Source organism: Archocentrus centrarchus, chromosome 18, assembly GCF_007364275.1.
Source record: "Archocentrus centrarchus isolate MPI-CPG fArcCen1 chromosome 18, fArcCen1, whole genome shotgun sequence".
Taxonomy (NCBI): Eukaryota; Metazoa; Chordata; class Actinopteri; order Cichliformes; family Cichlidae; genus Archocentrus; species Archocentrus centrarchus.
In genome coordinates this window covers 10760267-10780390 of record NC_044363.1, presented here as the reverse complement: position 1 = coordinate 10780390, position 20124 = coordinate 10760267, and the positions used below count along the sequence as shown (strand labels likewise).

The 20124-nt window shown below is 41.1% G+C and overlaps 1 protein-coding gene across 5 annotated transcripts; it reads left to right on the top strand.

Annotated features, from left to right (window-relative positions):
• Nucleotides 1-3513: 3513 nt before the first annotated feature.
• LOC115797337 (uncharacterized) lies at nucleotides 3514-18782 on the top strand. 5 transcript variants are annotated; one of them, XM_030753896.1, is made up of 13 exons: nucleotides 3514-3651; nucleotides 5908-6108; nucleotides 7314-7384; nucleotides 7486-7583; nucleotides 7773-7895; nucleotides 7976-8087; nucleotides 13752-13815; nucleotides 14477-14517; nucleotides 14620-14804; nucleotides 14972-15055; nucleotides 15174-15406; nucleotides 17130-17234; nucleotides 17312-18782. In XM_030753896.1, the coding sequence occupies exons 3-13, from the start codon at nucleotides 7318-7320 to the stop codon at nucleotides 17337-17339; spliced, it is 1140 nt and encodes a 379-aa protein (XP_030609756.1). In that variant the 5' UTR covers nucleotides 3514-3651; nucleotides 5908-6108; nucleotides 7314-7317; the 3' UTR covers nucleotides 17340-18782. The 5 variants fall into 5 exon arrangements, with proteins under 5 accessions (XP_030609756.1, XP_030609752.1, XP_030609757.1 ...); XM_030753892.1 differs by having other exon boundaries at nucleotides 7483-7583; XM_030753897.1 differs by lacking the exons at nucleotides 3514-3651; nucleotides 5908-6108 and adding an exon at nucleotides 6236-6316.
• The last annotated feature ends 1342 nt before the right edge of the window (nucleotides 18783-20124 follow it).

Genomic DNA, 20124 nt, shown 5'->3' with positions numbered 1-20124 from the left:
ATCAACAATTCATTTTGGCCACTTCAAATATCTTTATTGAACTAAAATATTTCAGTTCAATAAAGATTGCCCAGATCTCTGTTTAAAAACACATTTAACATCAGTGACAGTTTTTACCCTGATAAATAAGGAATTTGCTTATACTTTGCCAAAAAGTATAAGCATTAGATAGATAGATAGATAGATAGATAGCTAGATAGATAGATAGATAGATAGATAGATAGATAGATAGATAGATAGATAGATAGATAGATAGATAGATAGATAGATAGATAGATAGATAGATAGATAGATAGATAGATAGATAGATTTTAGGCCAAAGGGTAATTTACAGTAGTTTAAAGCCATTTTCTTTTTCCTCTCTCTCTTTCTTTTGGCAAATACTGTAAATCATTTTCTGGCACAACATCGGGTTGAATGCTAATGACGTGCTGCTTCTCTCCTACAGTACCTGTCAGCATACAGCCTATAAATAAATAAACATACAAAAATAAATACTGCACTATGAGGTCAGACACTGGTGCGACATGCATGTTGTTGCATTTGGAGTATCCCTTTCACAGCACAACAGTTTTGGAGTAGCGTATTAAAATGAATCACACAAAGGTGATGTACACTCTACTGAGTAACGCTGAACGTAAACATGTGTGACTGTGATCTGCAGCTGTGGCTGTTGTTTGTTATAGTACCAGTTTCACTTTGCAGTTGGAGCAGTCTTTTCTAGTGGGGGTATTTCTGTGGGATTAGCCCCTGCACCCCACCCACCACACACACTACCAGGATGTACACCAGCTGGAGTTGCCTTGCTCCAGGATCTCCCAGACTTTTCCACTTTTCCTCCCTCCACTGCTTATTGTGCTTGTTTTGTGGGTGAGGTACAGGTTTCGTCTGCTTAAGCAGCTGCAACTTTATTCTTCTCTTTGTTGCATTGACCGCAGATATTTTAACAATAACGTCAGTGTTTTTTCCTGGCTCATTAAACTCAAATTACAAATTTAAGTTAAGATTTAACATCAGTGTGAAGGGATAAGGTTTTAAAAAAATATATAATCAACCTAAAAACTTTTGCAAAGAACTTCAACTAAAATTAAAAATTAAAATATAAAAATATATCAAAATTACATCAAAGTTAAAGAAGAAACACAATCAGTCCAATAAGATCCTTGAGGGAAGAAATATCTATAAATGCTGTTGTTCACTGAGCTTCTCTGCAGACAGAGTAAAAAGTTTTCTTGGCTCTTCTGATTTTCTCTCCGTGCCTTCTGACTCGAGAACGCACTCACCACAGATACATATCGCTCAAGCTAGATCCATCAAACTTTACACACTCTTTGACTTTACTTTACCTACGCATTATTATGGAGGCCAGAACAGGGTTTTGTACCAGGCTGTAAGCCTTTGTTTTAATGCTGCAGTTTTTGGTATTTCCATGTTGGCTTCATTTTAAGTTACTTTTTTGACAGTTCCCCTTCCCATCCAATTAAGAGGAGTTAGCGAAATGTCAAAAAAAGTAACTTAAAGAGCCAGTTGTCCGGATGCAGCCGTGCCAGTGCTCTATATAAGTTCTCACAGATCAGTTGATGATCAGAGACCATTTGTGTTCATCTCCCTTTTTTTGTCATAGCCGTGCAGCCCGGTTTGTGACACAGTGGACAGCTATTCAAAAGCTGCTTCCTTGTATACACATGTTTTCTTTCAGCCAAAAGAGTGGATGCTTGTGCATCATCCCACACACTGCCACCTATTGGCCGGTCATGGGAAGTTGTTTCTGTTATTTTATTTATTTGAACGTAATTGACGGGATCAGGGTGAGTCAATGCTGGCAGTAGTGACAGTGGACCTGAGGATGCAAAATCACTTTCTGTTACTGGTTTGTTAAATACATACAGTACCAGTCAAAAGTTTGGACACACCTTCTCATTCAGTGTTTTTTCATTAGTTAAAAATAGAGCATGTAGATTAATACTAAAGTCATCCAAACTATGAAGAAATACTTAGTAAACAAAAAAGTGTTAAACAAACCAGGATATGCTTTATATTTTAGATTCGGCACCTCTTAGATGACAGCTTTGCACATGCTGCCCTTTTATCGATCAGCTTTATGTCACCTGGAACGGCTTTCAGTGAACAGTTGTGCCTCATCGGGAGTTAATTTCTTACCCTCTTAGGCCCCGTTTACATGATGCCATTTCCACTGGAAATGGTGTCCTTTTGATGCGTTTCAGCCTTCTGTTTACACGATAGCGTTTCAGAAACAATCTGTGTTTCCACGATGACACGTGAAATGATGAAAACAATGTAGTTCCCATGCCAGGCCACAAGTTGGCGTTGGTTTTCAAAAAAAAGTAACTTAAAGGGCCAAATTGGTTTTCTCTTTGTACTGTTTATCAATTTGTGCATGCACGGAAAACTGTGGCCGTCACAACCATAGTGCACATGTGCGAGTCACCCATTTTCAAATCACTCCGGTTTCAAGCGTTTACACGAGAACGCAAGCCGGTGCGTTTCTGAAACGCTCCACTCTGGACCCCGTTTCCGAAACACATCGTTTTCACTAAGTTGTCGTGTAAACGGAAGGCCGAAACGCATCAAAACGATGCCATTTTCATTTTGAAACAGAGTCGTGTAAACGGGGCCTTAATGTGTTTGAGACATCAGTTGTGTTGTGAAGAGGTAGAGTTGGTATAAAGTGAATATCTCTGCATGAGTAATGTTCTAATCCATATTATACCAAAAGCTACTCAACTAAGTAAAGAAACACGACAGTCCATCATTACTTTAAGAAAAGAAAAACTTCAACAACTTTGGAAGTGTCCTCAAGTGCAGTCACAAAGACCTTCAAACGTTATGATCATCCATGCATGAAATGGATACACAGCATTGTGCTAACGTTTGGAGCCACTTCTCTTTTCTTAATATTCTGCTAGGAAAAGGTGGAAATAGCTGCAGGGATTTATTGAAACATGTGCAAACATGCATGAAAATACAGCAGACAAGGCAAAAACAGAGTTTGTATATTTCCAATGAGTTTGAAATTCAGTATTTGCTATGATCACCTTTATTCTTTCACGCAGTGTGGAGTGAGCTGAACACACATCAATTCTGCCTCCTCCAGCAGATACGTACTGTGTGAACTCTTCGCCTCCTTCCAAGAAGACAGAGTAAAGTCTGTTTAATTTGATGCCTCAGTTTAGATTAAATGTATACCTGATTTAATGCTACAGTTAAGAAAATGTTAACACAATGAAAGGGTTTGGTTCTTTTGGCAGATATTTTATGCAGTTAAACTATTAAAACATTGGTTTCCATTCTCAAAATTGCAATGAGTGATTCGTTTTAAGAGGCCTGTTTTTCTCTCTGTCTTGTGACGACTTACTACTGTTCATTAATAATACAAATCAGTGCATCTGTCTGTCATGCCCTCCAGTGAGAGGGACTGCCCTCCTGGAAGAAACCACTCCCATCACAACATGCAAGTACTTAACTAGAAATACCAGAAGAACTGCAGTTCAACAACAGGAAAGTTTCAGATGCTCTTTTTCAGGCCACTGTTAGTCTTTTTTTTTTAAACCACTACAATAGAAGCTGGTGTGGATGATAAAGGAGAGCGTGAGAAGGGTTTCCTACAGGAAAATCTATATCTGAGCTCAGGTACGTAAAAAGGAAGTAACCAAATATTTTAAATGAGCCTGTGTGTATACTTTGACTGGGTGTGGTTCAGAGAAAACCAGAGAAAATAAATTCAAACTTGTGCACCTAATTCTGGTCTGTGGAGCTTGAAAAAATGCGAATGGACTTCTTTTTGTTTCTTGTTTCACCTCCCCTCCAAAAGGCTTCTTCAGTTCTCAAACCAAATGGTGGAGAGGCCCAGGTATTTAAACCTCAGTTGGTGTAGTCCCTGGAGGTGGTTATGACCCTCTATTGTTCATGCGCATAATCACACGTGCTTAGGTGCGAAAGGAGGCGTGGGTCATTTCAATCAGTGTTTTCAGATGAAACCAATTTAGGACTTTGCTCCATTGTTTCATGTGACCTATTGAGGTCACTGGAAGAAAGGTGTGAATGGGGGTTGGGACATCTAGGAAAGGAGCTCAGGAATGGTAGTGTACTCAATGGCAGCCCAGTGAGTGAGTTCTGCTCAACTGAGACCCAGTGGGCTTCCTTATTCGTAATCCAAGGATCATGTTTACATTTATACTGTTATATTATGTGAATATGTTATCTACCTGTTGCACCTCAAAGCCTCACGATTATTATAATTATTCTGTTGTGGGTCTAACTGTGTAAGTAGCATGTCAGTAGTGGTTAATGTATTCACCTGACACTCAGATGGGTGTGGTCCCAAGCCTGGATAAATGGGGGGTTGTGTCAGGAAGGACCTTCAGTGTGACCCTTGGGAAATAGAACAGGCAAAAGTACTTCTCATTCAATAGTTATTAGATTATGTGCAAATATTATTTACAATTTTATATACAGTTCCCATTTTCCAAGCAAAATATAAAGAAATGTGGCGTGGCTCAAGACTTTTGCCCAGTACTGCACTAAGGCTGCAATGATTAATGAAGTCAAATAATTCAAGTACACAAAATCCTCAATGCACATTTTTTTTTTTTTTTTTTGCTTCATTGCTTCATTTACTCCACGAGTTCACAGTGTAAACACGAGCGTTTCAGCCACAGACAGACCCACAACAGAAGCAATCCACAGCTTTTCAACAAAAGGACAGATAACACAACAGCATCAGTGACACAACTGTAGTTTAACATGGAGTCTGCCTACACACAAACAATGAAGAGCAAAGAGGCAGAGCCGTTACTGAGACAATGAGCTCAGGTGGAGGGAAAGGAAAGGTTTTTATGTCAATTCTGAGTTTATTTCTATGGCACATTAAAACAACTTCAGTGCTGTGCAGTTTATCCAAAAACATGTACCATACATCAGTCATGAAATCAACAAAAAATGTAAACTAAGAATGACATAATAAACAGAGCAGATACAATCACCTTCACACATTTCGTGCTTGGGCCCTAATAAAGCCAAGCTGTGTTTGCATAATAAAACCAGAGTACTCAGCTCAGCTAAACCCGAACGCAAGCAAATATATATGTGGTCACAATGAAAACCTTTACTGGGAAAAAACAGGAACGAGTCCTTCATCCAAACACATTCTTAGCAAGCTCCAACATGAAGCAAAGGCACAGCCAACAATCTGCAGGAAAGCTGCAGAAGTTACACTAAACTACGTTAACTTAGTCTGATACCATGTTTTAATGAGGCGGCTCGCTGAAGGGCGCCGGCAGCCGTCCTGCTTTATGTGACAGAGACACCTGCAGCAAGCAGAGGTGAGTCTAAAGGGGGGCGTGGCCTGTGTGACACCATATTTATTTCAAGGCTTTAGCAACATTAATTCGCAGATTTCGATTCATATAAAAATAGATAACCTATATCAATATTGTAAAATATCTCAAAAAGGGTTCTTTTTTCCCTGGGACAGAAAAAATTTATGTGGCCAGTAAAAATCTGAGGCACTGACCACGTGCTGTTTGGCTGGGCACTGAATGACTGTGAACATGAATTATGATGAACACATTATCTGCTCCAACATAACGTCTGTTTTCTGCAGCAGGAAATGCTGCATCAGGACACACCTCAGTTGTGAGAATGCTGATATGATCATTTGGCTTCATTGCAGGCTTCAGAGGCTGAGGAACACACACACACTCACCCATCAACACTGAACACACACACATGAATACACAATAATCTACCTCATCCAGAATTCCAGTAAGACAGTAAAGGCTGTTTGATTCTGTGCTTTATTTCAGGTTGTATGCATACCTGATTTCTATCCATCCATCTTTGTCCACTTTTCCTGTTCAGCGTGAAAGAGTTTTGTTCTTTTGGCAGACATTGTATGCAGCCTGTTGAGCCCTCCAGACAGAGGCACCGCCCTCCTGGAAGAAACCACTCCCATCACAATGTAGTTACATGACTAGAAATACCAGCAGCTAAAGCAGCAGCTTTTAACCACTACAATAGAAGCAGGTGTGGCTGATAGAGGAGAGCGTGAAGAGGGGTTCCTACAGGAAAATCTATATCTGAGCTCAGGTACGTAAACAGGAAGATAACCAAATATTTTAAATGAGCCTGTATGTATACTTTTGACTAAATTCAAACTTGTGCACCCAATTCTTGTTTTTTAAAGTAATTAAAGGTGTATGCTGTACAATCGTTCCACCCTGGAGAGAGAACAGTTCAAAGAATGACCCTGACATTCATGCTCATGAAGAGTGGACGTACACCTCTGACCACAACTGTAATAACTCGGCTATTTTATCTTTAAGGACTGTTTTACATTTATATTTTCATATTTAAATCTGAATACATTATCTTTTTCCCTACATTATAGTACGGTTGCACCTTAAAGAGCTCGTGAATATTATAATTATTCTGTTGTGGGTCTAACTGTGTAAGTAGCATGTCAGTAGTGGTTAACCCAAGGGAAGCGTTTGGGAGTCACAAGCTGTTGTACTCCTAGTGCCGGGTCCAAATGGGAGGGTTGTGTCAGGAAGTGCCTCCAGTGTGAAAACTGTGCCGAATCAAATCCAGCCGTCTGTGGTGGTGACCCCTTGGGAAATAAGTGAAAGTACCTCTCACTCAATAGTTATTAGATTATGTGCAAATATTATTTACAATTTTTTATACAGTTTCCATTTTCCAAGCTAAATATAAAGAAAAGCAGTACGACTCAAGGCTTTTGCACATTACTGAACTACGGCTGCAGCGATTTATCGATTAAGCTGAATACACAAAATCACGCTCGTCCAAACTTTTGACTGGTAGTGCACACAAATGACTGCGGGGGTCCTGAGCCGGTGACGCCTTCATTCTCAGCCTGCTCTGCAGTGACCCCACTCACAGAGCTGCCGTGGAGACTTCACCTGCAAGACTGTCGAGATGCTGTTGGACCCCAGATCAGCTGGTGAACACCTTAACCTGTGACCATAATGCCATTATCACATTCCCTTTAACTCCCAGGAGCTCTTTGACCGGGAATTCATTTTACAGGCAAATGACATCTTAACCGACTGCTCCCATGTTTTGCACAGTGTATGGATTATTGACTTCAGGTAGGCAGGATGGGGCTGCTCTCACATAACAGGTGTAAAGGAGTCAAATTTCTCCTAAAGGAGAATCTTGGTCTTGATTGTGTCAGTTTGCTACTTTTGGTTAAATTGCACCTATATATATTACAACTAAATATTTGTCTTCTCTGGCTTTGTGTATCTGCCCGTATTCCCCCACCCTGACAGGTCCATGATGGTGTGCGTGCTGGTTCGTGTGCTTTCAGCTGTCCTCCTGATTAACTCAGTCTCCTCCTCAGGTGAAAACGACGACTTGCACTCATGTTAAAATGCAGGAATACGGCGCACAAGCAGTTTTGATGTGATTTAATGGGAGTATAATTCCCTAAAATGTCAGCAGGGACGGATTCAGCGCTTTCATGCCAGCCGCGGTGGTTCCTGTTTGGGCAGAGGTGTTTGGCTTTCTACCCAGTGTGGAGCTCCTGGAGCGATGCCAAGGTGCACGAGTTGGTGAATGTGGCATCATTCATCATGTCATCAGTTATCATTTAAAAAACAGCATAATTAATCAGACAGAACTTCTGAACAGATTCTCTGTGTGTGTGTGTGTGTGTGTGTGTGTGTGTGTGTGTGTGTGTGTGTGTGTGTGTGTGTGTGTGTGTGTGTGTGTCTGTGTGTGTCTTTTAGTTTGTGTGCTCTCAGTCTGGAGGTGACCTTGTATCCATTCACACACCTGAGGATCAGCAGTTTGTCGCCCAGGTTGCAAACACAGCTGCTCCTGTGTGGTTGGGCGGGTACCAGGAGCAACAGGTGAGCAGTTTTCCTGCGTGCTCTTTGGCCCGTTGTTTATAAATATCTCTTTCATTTGCCTCTCTGTTTTCATTTGGAAGAATGGCCCTTGGTTTTGGACTGATGGTACACCCTTCAGAATCAGCAGCTGGATCACTCAGAGGCAGAAAACTGCAGGAGGGGGTTGGGCTTGTATGGAAATGATACCAACAGGTAGGCATGTAGAAAACAGTTCCCTGTTTCATTGCTGAAATGATGCTGTGTCACTGGGAGTTAATATTAATGACTGCAGACACTGTCCCTTTGTCAGAAGATTTGGGCAAACGTGTCCAACTGGTTTTCATATTAAAATATGATCATCGTTAAAGCAACAGTTTTTAATCAGAGGTCAGCATCAGGTCTGTTAAACTTCTGGTCAATCAAGCAGCATAGGGGGTTGTTAATCAGTTTCAGCTGCTTTGGTGTTAATGAAACTAGAGGGGCAACAATGAGACAACCCCCAAAACAGGAATGGTTTTACAGGTGGAGGTTACTGACATTTTTTCCCTCCTCATCTTTTCTGACTTGTTTTTCACTGGTTTTGCATTTGGCTAGGGTCAGTGTCACTGCTGGTAGCATGAGGTGATACCTGGACTCCACAGAGGTTGCACAGGTAGTCCAACTCCTCCAGGTTGGCCCTGTAGCAGGTCCTTAACCCATCGGCAGGACCGGTACCTGCTCCTTTGTGCATTAGGTATCAGGATGAACTCCTCTGACTCACAGTCAGACCCAACCTGGTATCACAGCAAAGCATGTAACAGAGCCACCATATCCGTTTCACGCTTTGCCTCTCATAGGCGTGGAATGTACACACAGGCTGAAACTGCAGGAAGCTGCAGTACCAGACAGGTGCAATATTTAATTTACAACACTTTGCCATCATACTGGGTTGTAAGGCTCTACGCTGGTGCAGTGGGTCCTGGGTTCCTCCTGGTCCACAACAATGTCCGACCTCATGTGACGAGAGTATGCAGGCAGTTCCTGGTTGAAGGAATTGACGTCACTGACAGGCTCCCACGCTCGCCTGACCTAAATCCAATAGAACACCTCTGGGACATTTTGTTCCAGTCGATCCGACGCTGCCAGGTTGCACCTCAGACTGTCCAGGAGCTCAGTGATGCCCTGGTCCAGATCTGGGAGGATCTGCCCTGATGTTGTCAGACATGCACACAAGCATGTGGAGGGTCACACAAACTACTGAGCACGATTTTGAGTTGCTGCAATGAAATTTCTGTGACATGGACTGATCTGCTGCATAATTTTTCCACTTTGATTTTCAGGGTGTCTTTGAATTCAGCTCTCTGTTGTCATGTGTTTTGGTTTTTTCACTGTGATATTTCCTCTGTGCTTTTTGGGTTTTGAATCTTAGTTTGTTATAGTTGTAGCTGTTGTATTTCATTCCTGTTTCCCTTTGTTCTTCTTGTGAGCCCCACGTCTCAGTGTTCCAGTGTTTGTCTTGTCCCTCTGTGTCTTTGTCCCTTGTCATATGTGTTCTATCTTTAGTTTTACTTCCTGTATTGTGTCAAGTCCCTGTTTTGTTTCCGTGTCTACCCTAGGCTTGTCTGTCTCTGTGTTATGTCCTCAGCCCCGCATGTGTGAAGCCAGCTGTGTCTGTGTTTGTTTATTGTCCTGTGCTGGTGTCAAGTTTGGCTGTGAGTCTGTCTTCCAGTGTTGGTCAGTTCCTGTCTCACTGTGATAGTTTCCTGTTTCATATGCATTTGTGTTCAGTGATGGTATAGTTACCTTGAAAAAGTAATCTGATTACGGATTACTCCCTTAAAAAAGTATTTTAGTTACTTTACTGATTACTTAATTTTAGAAGAAATTAAGTTAGATTACAAGTAACTTTTATTAGCTGCATTCAACAGCTGCCGGTGTTGTGCCAAAAAGTGCCATAAAGTGATCCCGATGTTTCTGTGTGCTTGTATGTTCATGTTATTTGCTTATATTGGTAAACAGAGTGCAGTCAGCATGATTTATGAAGGGCTTATATATAAAATGAAGGAATAATCTGTTTTTCAACTATCTTTAGGAGTCTCTGTTATTGTACCTCCATTATAATCAATCCAGTGCTTTTTGGCCACTTCAAATATCTTTATATAACTGTGATGTTATATTTGTTGTGATTTCTGCAGCCTTCTGAGCCAGATTTCTGTATAAAAAGACATTTTTAATGTCAGTGACAGTTTTTACCTTGACAAAAAATTAATATATAAAAGTCACTTTGACAAAAACTGAATGCAGCTTCTACTTTGTGACAGAAATGCTGTTTCTCACTCAAAATAACCTGATATCATTCATGAGAGATATGTTTGACCGATTATAGGTCAACAAGTCATTTACAGTCGTTTAAATGAGGCAATCATTTTTTGGCAAATACCAGAAATCGCCCACTTTGTTGTCCAGCTTTTGTTGTTTGGGTGCTGGGGGGGGCTCCTGCATTAGCCGCAGCTCTGCTTCACCACCTGGTGGGACTCGCTCTGTAAGTGTGACTGCGCTGTGACTTACGTTTGTGTCGCTGTGCTGTTATTGTCCTCATGCTGAAAACGGGATGCAATTGTCTCATCGGCCAGACGTCACTTCCCGAGACGCAAGAAGCAAAAATATATCATTTTACTGAGGAAAATGACAAAAATAGTAACGCACAGTGACTTGGATAAGTAAATTTAATCTGAATACTGGACTGGAAATAGTAACGTGTTAGATTACTCGTTACTGAAAATAGTAGTCAGATTAGAGTAATTGACATCGCTGATTGTGTTTAGTTTTGCTTTCTTTGTTTCATCAGTGTAATTTTGATCCCCTGTGCTCCCAGATGTTTCCGCTCCTCTCGTTACCTTATGTGTGTAGATATTGTCTGTGTCTTGTTTAGTTCTTTGTTGTGTTATCATCTGCTTCCCCTGCTGTGTGCCCTCATGCTTTTGTCTTTGGTTTAGGTTCTAGTCTCAAGTGAGAATAGAGTTTCATGGTGCTGGCTCCGTCCAGCTTTGTTAATGTTCTTCGTGCCAGCAAATAAAGTGGACGTCTGAATTTAGTTTTCATCTCTAAGTCCTGCATTGGGGTCCTATCCTGCCTGCCACACAGCACGTTATGACATCTGTAGATTAATATTTTTCATTTCTATCAAATGACGTTGCATCCTTTCATTTCTTTCAACTCTCCATATGAGCATAGATATCCAGCAGGGTTTTCCACTGAGATCTGGTGTTTTTTTATTTTTAATTTTTTTTGAGCAGCGTATATGTGAACCAAGGCAACAGTAGTTTTTGACCTAAACTCTAATTCTCATCAATGTACTCTGTTTGAACTTGTGAAGAACACAAGCACAGAAAAATAAAGGAAATTCAAATCTAGCTCCATTTTCTGTTGCCTACATTGCAGGGGGACTCAGCTGGTGGGGAGCCCTGAAATCTGTTGTAGTGGCTCAGGCAAAGAATCACAACTCACAATAATTTCTCAGAACCAAATTTATTATATAAAATTGACAGAATTTTCCTGTTATTTTACAATATGTGGAACATAACTAAAATGACAAGAACAGAGTGACTTAATATGTCTAATGTACCGTATTTTTCGGACTATAAGGCGCACTTAAAATCCTTAAATTTTCTCAAAAATCGGCAGTGCGCCTTATAATCCAGTGTGCCTTATGTATGAATTCTTGTTGTGCTTACTGAACCTTGAACAAATTTTATGTGGTACCCTGTGCTCAAAAGCTGGGACACACCCAGCGTCTGCTTTTCAAATAGTTGAGCACTGCTGTCTGACCGCCGATGGCCGAGGCATCCACACCTCTACACCATTCCATGGTCTGCAGCGAAATGGCCTCCAATCCCTGTGGTATGTTAGCAAGTAGCCCAGTATCCGTGGGCAGATATATACGTGTACTGTATTTGGTGGGGAAACCCAGCGTATATACTGGAGAGAAGGTGCAGCGCATATAAGTCACTGGATACTTACAATTATGTTTGCGGCCATGTGCCGAACATCAAATATCATGACACAGACTCAGAGTTTTGTGTCTTGAAGGCAGAAGTTCTTCCAAGTCAAAGACAAGGAAACAGGACCGCTGTGTATGAGGCTCGGGTCATTGTAAACAAGTCAGAGAACTACGTCCTCACAGCGGATTGTACCTGCACGGCAGCATGAGTACTTCATCAAATTGCTTTTCTATCTTGTCAAGAGTTTTCTGGCTGCAGATATTATTGATTTACAATGAAAAAAAGAATATATATACTGTTCCAGTCACACTCTGAGACTCGCTCAACCATCCATATGTCAGTATGCTCAGACTTTTGCCTGGCACTGCATTTTGTAATCTATAGTGCAATTAAATATGAATTTAAAAATCAGGACTCTCTGAGTCCAGCAATGTCTCACCTGTAAATAGCCAGCCACACTAGTTTAAAAGCCAAATAGCCTACCAGCTGATGCTGTTTACGTTAGAAACCTGACATCCTGGTTTAAACAAGATAAATAACTTTACCTGATATAAAATGGGCACTTCAAATGTGAGCATTTCTGATCATGTCCTCAGTCCAGTTTTTATAAATACATTTGATGGCTTGCAACCACAGACACCTCCGTTTTCTCTTAAACAGCCATGATTTCCCTCCTGCTCTCTGACGGAGACGGTCGCATTCTGTCTCTCTCCCTGCCCTCCCTATCTCTCCTGCTTGCTGCGTGCTGTAAGAGCGTCTCTTACACACTGTCTGAATAAGAATAAGATTGAGAGCAACATGGATCTGGCAAACTGGGCCCTAAACACCATTGATCGAATTTTCTCCACTATGAGACCGGGGAAAAGGGGAGCCTGCGTATCCGAGTGGAACAGACCCAGTTTTCACCAGAAAATTCGTGGGGAAAAAAATGTATTATTTGTGCAGGGGGCAGCAGCCTAAACAGGGAAGCGCAGACCGCTCTCACCCCAGCTATACCTTCTCCAGCTCATCTGGGGGAACCCCGAAGGATATAAAGATATAATCTCTCCTGAGTCTGCTGGAGGGCCTCCTCCTGGTAGCACCTCATCCATTCTGTGCCCTCCTGGATAAGCTGGAGGAGGTGGCTGGGGAGAGAGAGGTCTGGGTTTCTCTGCTTGGGCTGCTGCCCCTGCAACTTGACTCTGGATAAGCAGAAGAGGATGGATGGATGGATGGATGGAGTGAGTGAGTGAGTGAGTGAGTATGTAACATCTGCAGGTACTAGTAAACTGTCAAACCAGCTTAAAGCCTGATCACACCCAATCGCCTCTGAGCATGGAAGCTAAGCAGGGGTGGTCCTGGATGGGAGACAACAGGTGCTGTTTTGCTTGACTGTATCTCAGGGAAGTAGAGCACACCAACTGCTGCTCAGACAGTTGGTAGTTTGAGCCCTACCTGCATGGCAGGATTACAGTTTTTATTATGTTAGTTTTCCAGAGGGTAGCATGGTGGCATGGTAGTTAGGACTGTTGCCTCACAGCTATAAGGTCTGGGTTCAAATCCACCTTTATGTGTGGAGTTTGCATGTTCTCCCTGTGTTTGTGTGGGTTTTCACCAGGTAGCACGGCTTTGGTTAATCCTGCAACAGGCTGGCAACCTGTACAGGGTGTACCCTGCCTATTACAGCTGGGATATTTTTCCATTACAGTTTTTTTTTTCCATCATCAGTAGTTTTGACTGATGAAATAATCTCACTGTTTCAGCTGTGTTTGGTAGGTCATTATTATTATTATTATTATTATTATTATTATTATTATTATTATTATTATTATTATTATTATTATTATTATTATTATTTTGAAAGAAAGAAACCTAAATTGAGTAACTCAGCAGGTTTCTGGTGTGTCTTTGTGCTCAGGTGGAGAGCTGCACAGTACCCCATGTGAGGAGCTCAAGTTCTACATCTGCTCCATGAGAGCCAGGTAGGCTACAGCTAAAAGAAACAAAAACAAACGTCTCTGTGCAAGTTCTGTTTTTTTAAGTCTGAACCCTTATTAAAATCTATTTTATCATTAACTATTAACATAATGTGAAGAAACAGTTGCTATGACTTTACCTCCCAAAGATCTGCGTATCATGTTGGAGAGACATCAACAGGGGCTGAAGCAGGGCTGGACCGTACCTTTGTGTAATACCACATCGTACCACAAGAAGATCTCAAATTAGTTTGATGGTCAGAAGGTGCTTGGTGATGTGAAGTAATAACTCCCCTCAAATGCTAAAGTAATGAGCCTGAATCCAAATGAGAAGTAAACGTAAGGAGTTAAAAAGTACAGATATTTGTGAAAAATGTTGGGAGACAAAGTAAAACGTCAGAAAAATAAATACTCAAGTAAAGATACCTGAAAATTACACTAATGCAATATTTGCACTTAGTTACGTCCCACCTCTGCCAGAAGGATGTAAAAAGGCCACAATGAGATACAAATGGTCCTGAGGAGAAGGAGATGTAAAATCACAAAAAAGGACGCTAAATGGACCAAAAGAAAAATATATATGACAATATGACACATTGTGAGACAAACAGTACAGCAAATTTTAAATGATATTGTTATAAAAATGATCCATTGTCCTCCCCTCCAGCTCTACTATCACTAACAGCACCAAGAAGGAACCTGAACCAGGTGAGACCAGGTGCTCATTCATACAGATTTGTGTTGACCTAGTGGCCGTTGGAGGAACTGCAGCTGTACATTTTGATACTAGTGTCCCTCCCGCTCACTCAGGTATTGTCCCCGGTGTGGATTTGTTTGATGTTGTTTGGAGCAAAAGCGATTTATTGGCGGAGGAGATTCTCCACTCGTCGTCCTTCATTAAAGAGCTGCAGTCTGGTCACATGAAGCAGGGCTGCTACTCCAGCTTCATGCAGCAGGAGGCGCTGTATTTGAACAGAGTCAGCAGTACTCTGGAGGTAAGATGTCGCCACTTTTATCCTGGAATCAGTGGCTTCGACATGACTGCTTTAAATTCTCACAGATTTTTGCCAGCTCAGCTCCTGAATTTTTTCGTACAAAAAGACGTAGGCTCCAGTTTTTGAGCTGCAACTGTGACTTCTTGTTTATTGTTTTTTTCTTGCAGGTCCTCATTCGTAATCTGCAAGATGCTGACGACATTAGATCATTGCTGCTGGACACACTCAAACTCTACAGCAGCAGAAACCAGGTAGGACACTTTTTATTTATTTTTTTTCTCAGGAATAAAGAGGAAAGATACGCCACAAATGCAAATTAAATTTAAAGAATTTTGTCATGGGAAAAATGATCTAAATCTCTTCCTTTAGAGCGGCCTGGCTTCTCCTCCCCCACAGTGGCTCCATCATCCCCTCCACTCATTCCACTCCGTGGTTTTGGAGGAGCCAGTTTATTGGTTAGTGGCTCTGTCAGCCCGGGCCTGTCTACGCAATTTCCTGACTCAAGAACTGCTTCACGAGCCCCTCATGTCTGGGTCCATGACTGACAGCTTCTACCAGGAGTGGAGCAAAGACAGCCTGAAGGAGGTCACCTGGATAAACAGGTAGATGTAACTATTTTCACATGCTGTACAGAAATACTATCACAGATGGGTAAATGAATGGACTTAGAGGGCAATAGATTGAACACTTTGGCCCCTTGGTCCAACAAAGAAACAGAATGAGGAACGTAAAATGGTCCAAAAAGTCACTGAAAGGTCAAAATGGGTCATAAGACATAAAATTATCAACAGTGACTTGAAACAACTAAATTAAGGCATAAAACAAACAAAAGGCGATGTAAAATGAGCATATCAGACACAAAACAAACAAAAACAAATAATGAACATGTACAGAGACATAAATGATCATAAGGAAGTCAAAAACAACCAAAACTAAAGACAGGCCTGTATGTGTGATTTCTGCCATGTCCTGGGCCTTTACCCTGACTTCTGTTATCATTAATATTCTTCTGTCTTTCTTCTGTGGTCTGGATGTTCACTGTTCTGAGTTCTGTTCTTAGTTATAATTATTGTTAGTAACTCCTGTTTCTGGCTGTGCTCCAGCTTCTGGCTTAGTTCTGTTTTGATTCCCTCAGTGTACTTGTTTCCTCATGTGTCTGCATTTCTGTGTTCCTGTTTATTCACTTCCTGTTTTATTTTCCTAGTGTCCTGTTCAGTTTTGCTTCCCCTCTCTCAGTAGTATCATTCTGCACACCCGCCCACCCCACCTGCTCCCTCTTGTCTCATTAACCCTTGTGTATCTGTTGCCTCAGTTTCCCCATTGAGTTCCTCTTGTCGTCTGTGTCTTGTTTAAGTGAGTTAAGTTACTTGTTCTGTTGGTGCCCGTCCAGCATAGTTTTGTTTGGCTTTCTAGCAATGAAGCTGAGTTTTAAGTCAAAGCCTGTTTTGAGTCTTCAAACCTGCCTGCCACAGCGAGCTTCATCTCAGAACGATCAATGATAACAGAACTCTAAAAATCTAAACCCTGGGCAAAAGGCCCAGGACCATGACAGTTTCTTGAGCAGGGGGGCCAGATTTCAATTCATTACAGTGTAGTGTGTTACTGATGGTGTTCTTGGTGACTCCCAGCTGCCTTCAGATCATCAGTAAACTCCTGCCGTGTAGTTTTGGGCTGATCCACCACCTTTCTCATTATCCTCCTCACTGCACGAGCAGCATGGGGCTCCAGACCGAGAGGCCGACTGATCATTTTTCTGTTTCTGAAAAAAATCACCAACACTTGTCACTTTCCACCACCACCAAGCTTCTTACTGATGCTTTATAATCCTGTCCCTGACGTCCTTTGTCAGCTCTTTGGTCTTGCCCATGGTGGTGTGCTTTTTTCAGTTCAATTCAATTTTATTTATATAGCGACAAATCACAACAGTCACCTCAAGGCACTTTAAATTGTAAGATAAAGACCCTACAATAATTACAGAGAAACCCAACAGTCAAAATTCCCCCCTATGATCAGTGACAGTGGAAGGAAAAGCTCCCATTTAACAGTAAGAAACCTCCAGCAGAACCAGGCTCTTGGGTGTGTGTGTGTGTGTGTGTGTGTGTGTGTGTGGGGGGGGGGGGGGGGGGGGGGGGGGGTATGAGATATAAAATAAATGGAGATGTAAAATTGGCTAAATTGGACACAAAATATTCAGAAGACAAACAACTGTTAAACAAAAAAAGTTCATGTTTTGTAGCTTTTTTGACGAGAACCCAACTTGACCTATACTACTCTGTGTGTGTGTGTGTGTGTGTGTGTGTGTGTGTGTGTGTGTGTGTGACATAGGTACAAAAAGGTGATAAAAGAGAATCAGGACCAGATGGATGTATTTAAGGCCATCAACATCTTCAGAGAGCACATGATGGCCCAGAAGCCTCTCTACAAGGCCGTGTAAGCACAGATCAGCGTCTCTCTTTGTTTCCTGTTATCTGTAGTGCAGTTTTTATGTGTGTGCGTCTCTGCTGCAGGGTCTGTGAGGCTGAAGATGGCAAATGATGGAGGAGGAAAAAAAGGCGTGATTTTCTCATTGGGATTCGGTCTGTTTATGGACAAGAACACGTTAGTTTCCTGCTGACACACGTCTCAGCTGAGGTGAAGGAAACAACTTCAAATCTCTTTGCCCAACGTTGACGTTAAAGCACATTTTTAATATGAATACTGTGTTGTGTGTGTGTCCTTGTTTTATTTTGTCAGTTCCTTCAGAGTTCAATTTTGTGTCCCCTTGCCTCATTAGTGTCATGAGCTCTTCGCTCTGTGTGTGTTCTTTATGTTCTGTATACTCCTCCTTAGTCTGAGTTCCTGGTGTTTTCAGACCCTGGCCTGCTCTGTTTGTTATTCAGCGTGTTACCAGCAATAAAGCTGAGAGTTTTGAGTGACACAATATCCCAAATTTTTAAAACATATTCTGGATCCACTCCAAAACTTAATGGGTTTGTTCTCCTCCTTTATACCAGACCTCCTTCATTTCATATACAGTGATCCCTCACCTATCGTGGGGGTTACTTTCCACAGACTCCTGCGATAGGTGAAATTCCGCCAAGTAGCGGTGTTATATTTTTTTTATTATTTATATATGTTTTAATTCTTTATAATTTTATATATATATATATTCTTACTACAACTCAAATGATGAACGTGATGAATTATGTAGCTGCAGTTCTGATGGTGACGAAGGTGTTGACGATGAGGTGAATGTACAGTACTGCACAGTGAAGTCGCAGCAGGTGAGCTGCGATGTAGCGAGGGACGCTGCAGTTTGATTGGGTTGTTTTTGCTAGCAGCCAAACTAAAAACAGGTGATTGGTGCAGCGCAGTCATTCACCAAAGTCAGACTTGAAGTGGAACCTAAACCTTGCTGTTAAAATGACCTGTGCCTTAACATGCTCATGCACTCCAGGAAAGGCACAACATCCCACAGAACACTATTGACACTCTGATGATGTCTATGCACCACAGGTACGTGACGCCCATGGTGGGCACACTCGATAGTGAGCAGTGTGAACTCGGCTGACAACACTGTGTTTGCTTTGTGATAACACATGGACTGTTGGGTAAAGATCTGAAACGCTGGTTGCTGTTGAAGACTGAAATGGTACTGAGTGTATACACAAATTTCTGTCCTTATATATTGTTACAAATGCAAATACAAATAGAGAAACTGTTTCGTGTGCCTGTATTTTTGTTGAGTGTGTATATGATCCTGATGGAAGCAATTTCAGAACTGAGACATTTAATGAAGGCACTGTTCAATGTTTAATGCTGATATCTTAGCAGCTACTCCTCTACTCAAGCATTGGGTTCATGCTACCTAAACAACTTTCTTTTTATATTTTATTTATTTATAGGTTTGGTTTTTCTTAAAGGGGTTTAAACACAGCCCTGCTTTAACAGACACCCCAACTAAAACTTGCACATGGCACTGAAATGTTGGCATTTTAATAAAAGGGGAGAAAAACAGTGTGCGTTTGTGTTAATTCAAATCACTGAACCCATAAGCAAACCTTTGCATGCTATCAAGCCAGATTCAAACAGCTGTCTTTGTCTCCCTCTGCAGGCTTAAATCGGACACTGCACCCTGTTAAATACATATCTGTGCAAAGTAAAAGAGCATTACTGCAGCATACCAGACCTATATAACTATAGTACTACCTTACATCATTTAGTGTTGCTACTACCACTGTAATTTCTACTGCTCCTACTTCTAGTCTACATTTATAAAAACAGTTTGAACAAAGACACAAGATCATTTCCTGGGATGAACAAAACAATCTTGACTCTCTTAAAGATTATTCATGACTACTGAATTTAAAGCACGTCTTTATTATGAATACTATGACCTATGAGGTCAAATTGTTGTCTTTCTTTTCCAAATACATTTAGAAATGTGTCCACTCCTTGGTGTCTTACTCTGCCCATAATTACACCTCTCCACCAAGCTCCATGAAATTCAACTTGTTTTAAAAAGATAAAAGACACAAAATAACCACAAAAAACCCATATATATATATATATATATATATATATATAAATATATATATATATATATATATATATATATATATATGGAGCCTATCCCATCTGTCATAGGCTGAGAGGCAGGGTACTCCCTGTACAAGTCGCCAGCCTGTCGCAGGGCCAACCCAGAGAAACAGACAACCACTCACACTCACTCTTATGGGCAATTTAGAATGGCCAGTTAACCTAACCCCACTAACTGCATGTTTTTGGACTGTGGGAGGAAACCAGAATCCACACAGACCTTCTAGCTGTGAACAGTGCTAACACCACGCCACCATGCTGCCTGTAGTACTTTATTAGTCTGTTAATTTACAATAGTCAGTGGTCTCTGTGTGCATAGTACTCACACACCGTGTCAAGTTAACTAGCTTGTTAGCTGGTAGTTAGCTAGCTAGTTAGCTGGTAACTCAGCTCCCCTCTTTATCTAAATATTATAGAAGTCTATAATTTAGTTCAAATTTAGTTTCCAGGATTTTTTTTTCTGTCTGTAAGTCAAAATTTTGTATCTTAAAATTTCCACTTAACTTGAAATTTTCGACTTACTCGGAAAAAAAAAACTCAAACCTTTGCAATACATAATGAGCTGAACTTTTGTAGTCACTTCTGGCTAAAAAACGAAAACAAGACAGGAATTCGAGATAATGACCCAAATCCTGAAATTTTGAGATAATAACCCAAAATTCAAAATTTTGATATAATTACCTGAAACTCATTTTTTTTTAGATAATAACCTGAAACCTTCAGTTTTGAGACAACTCAAAAG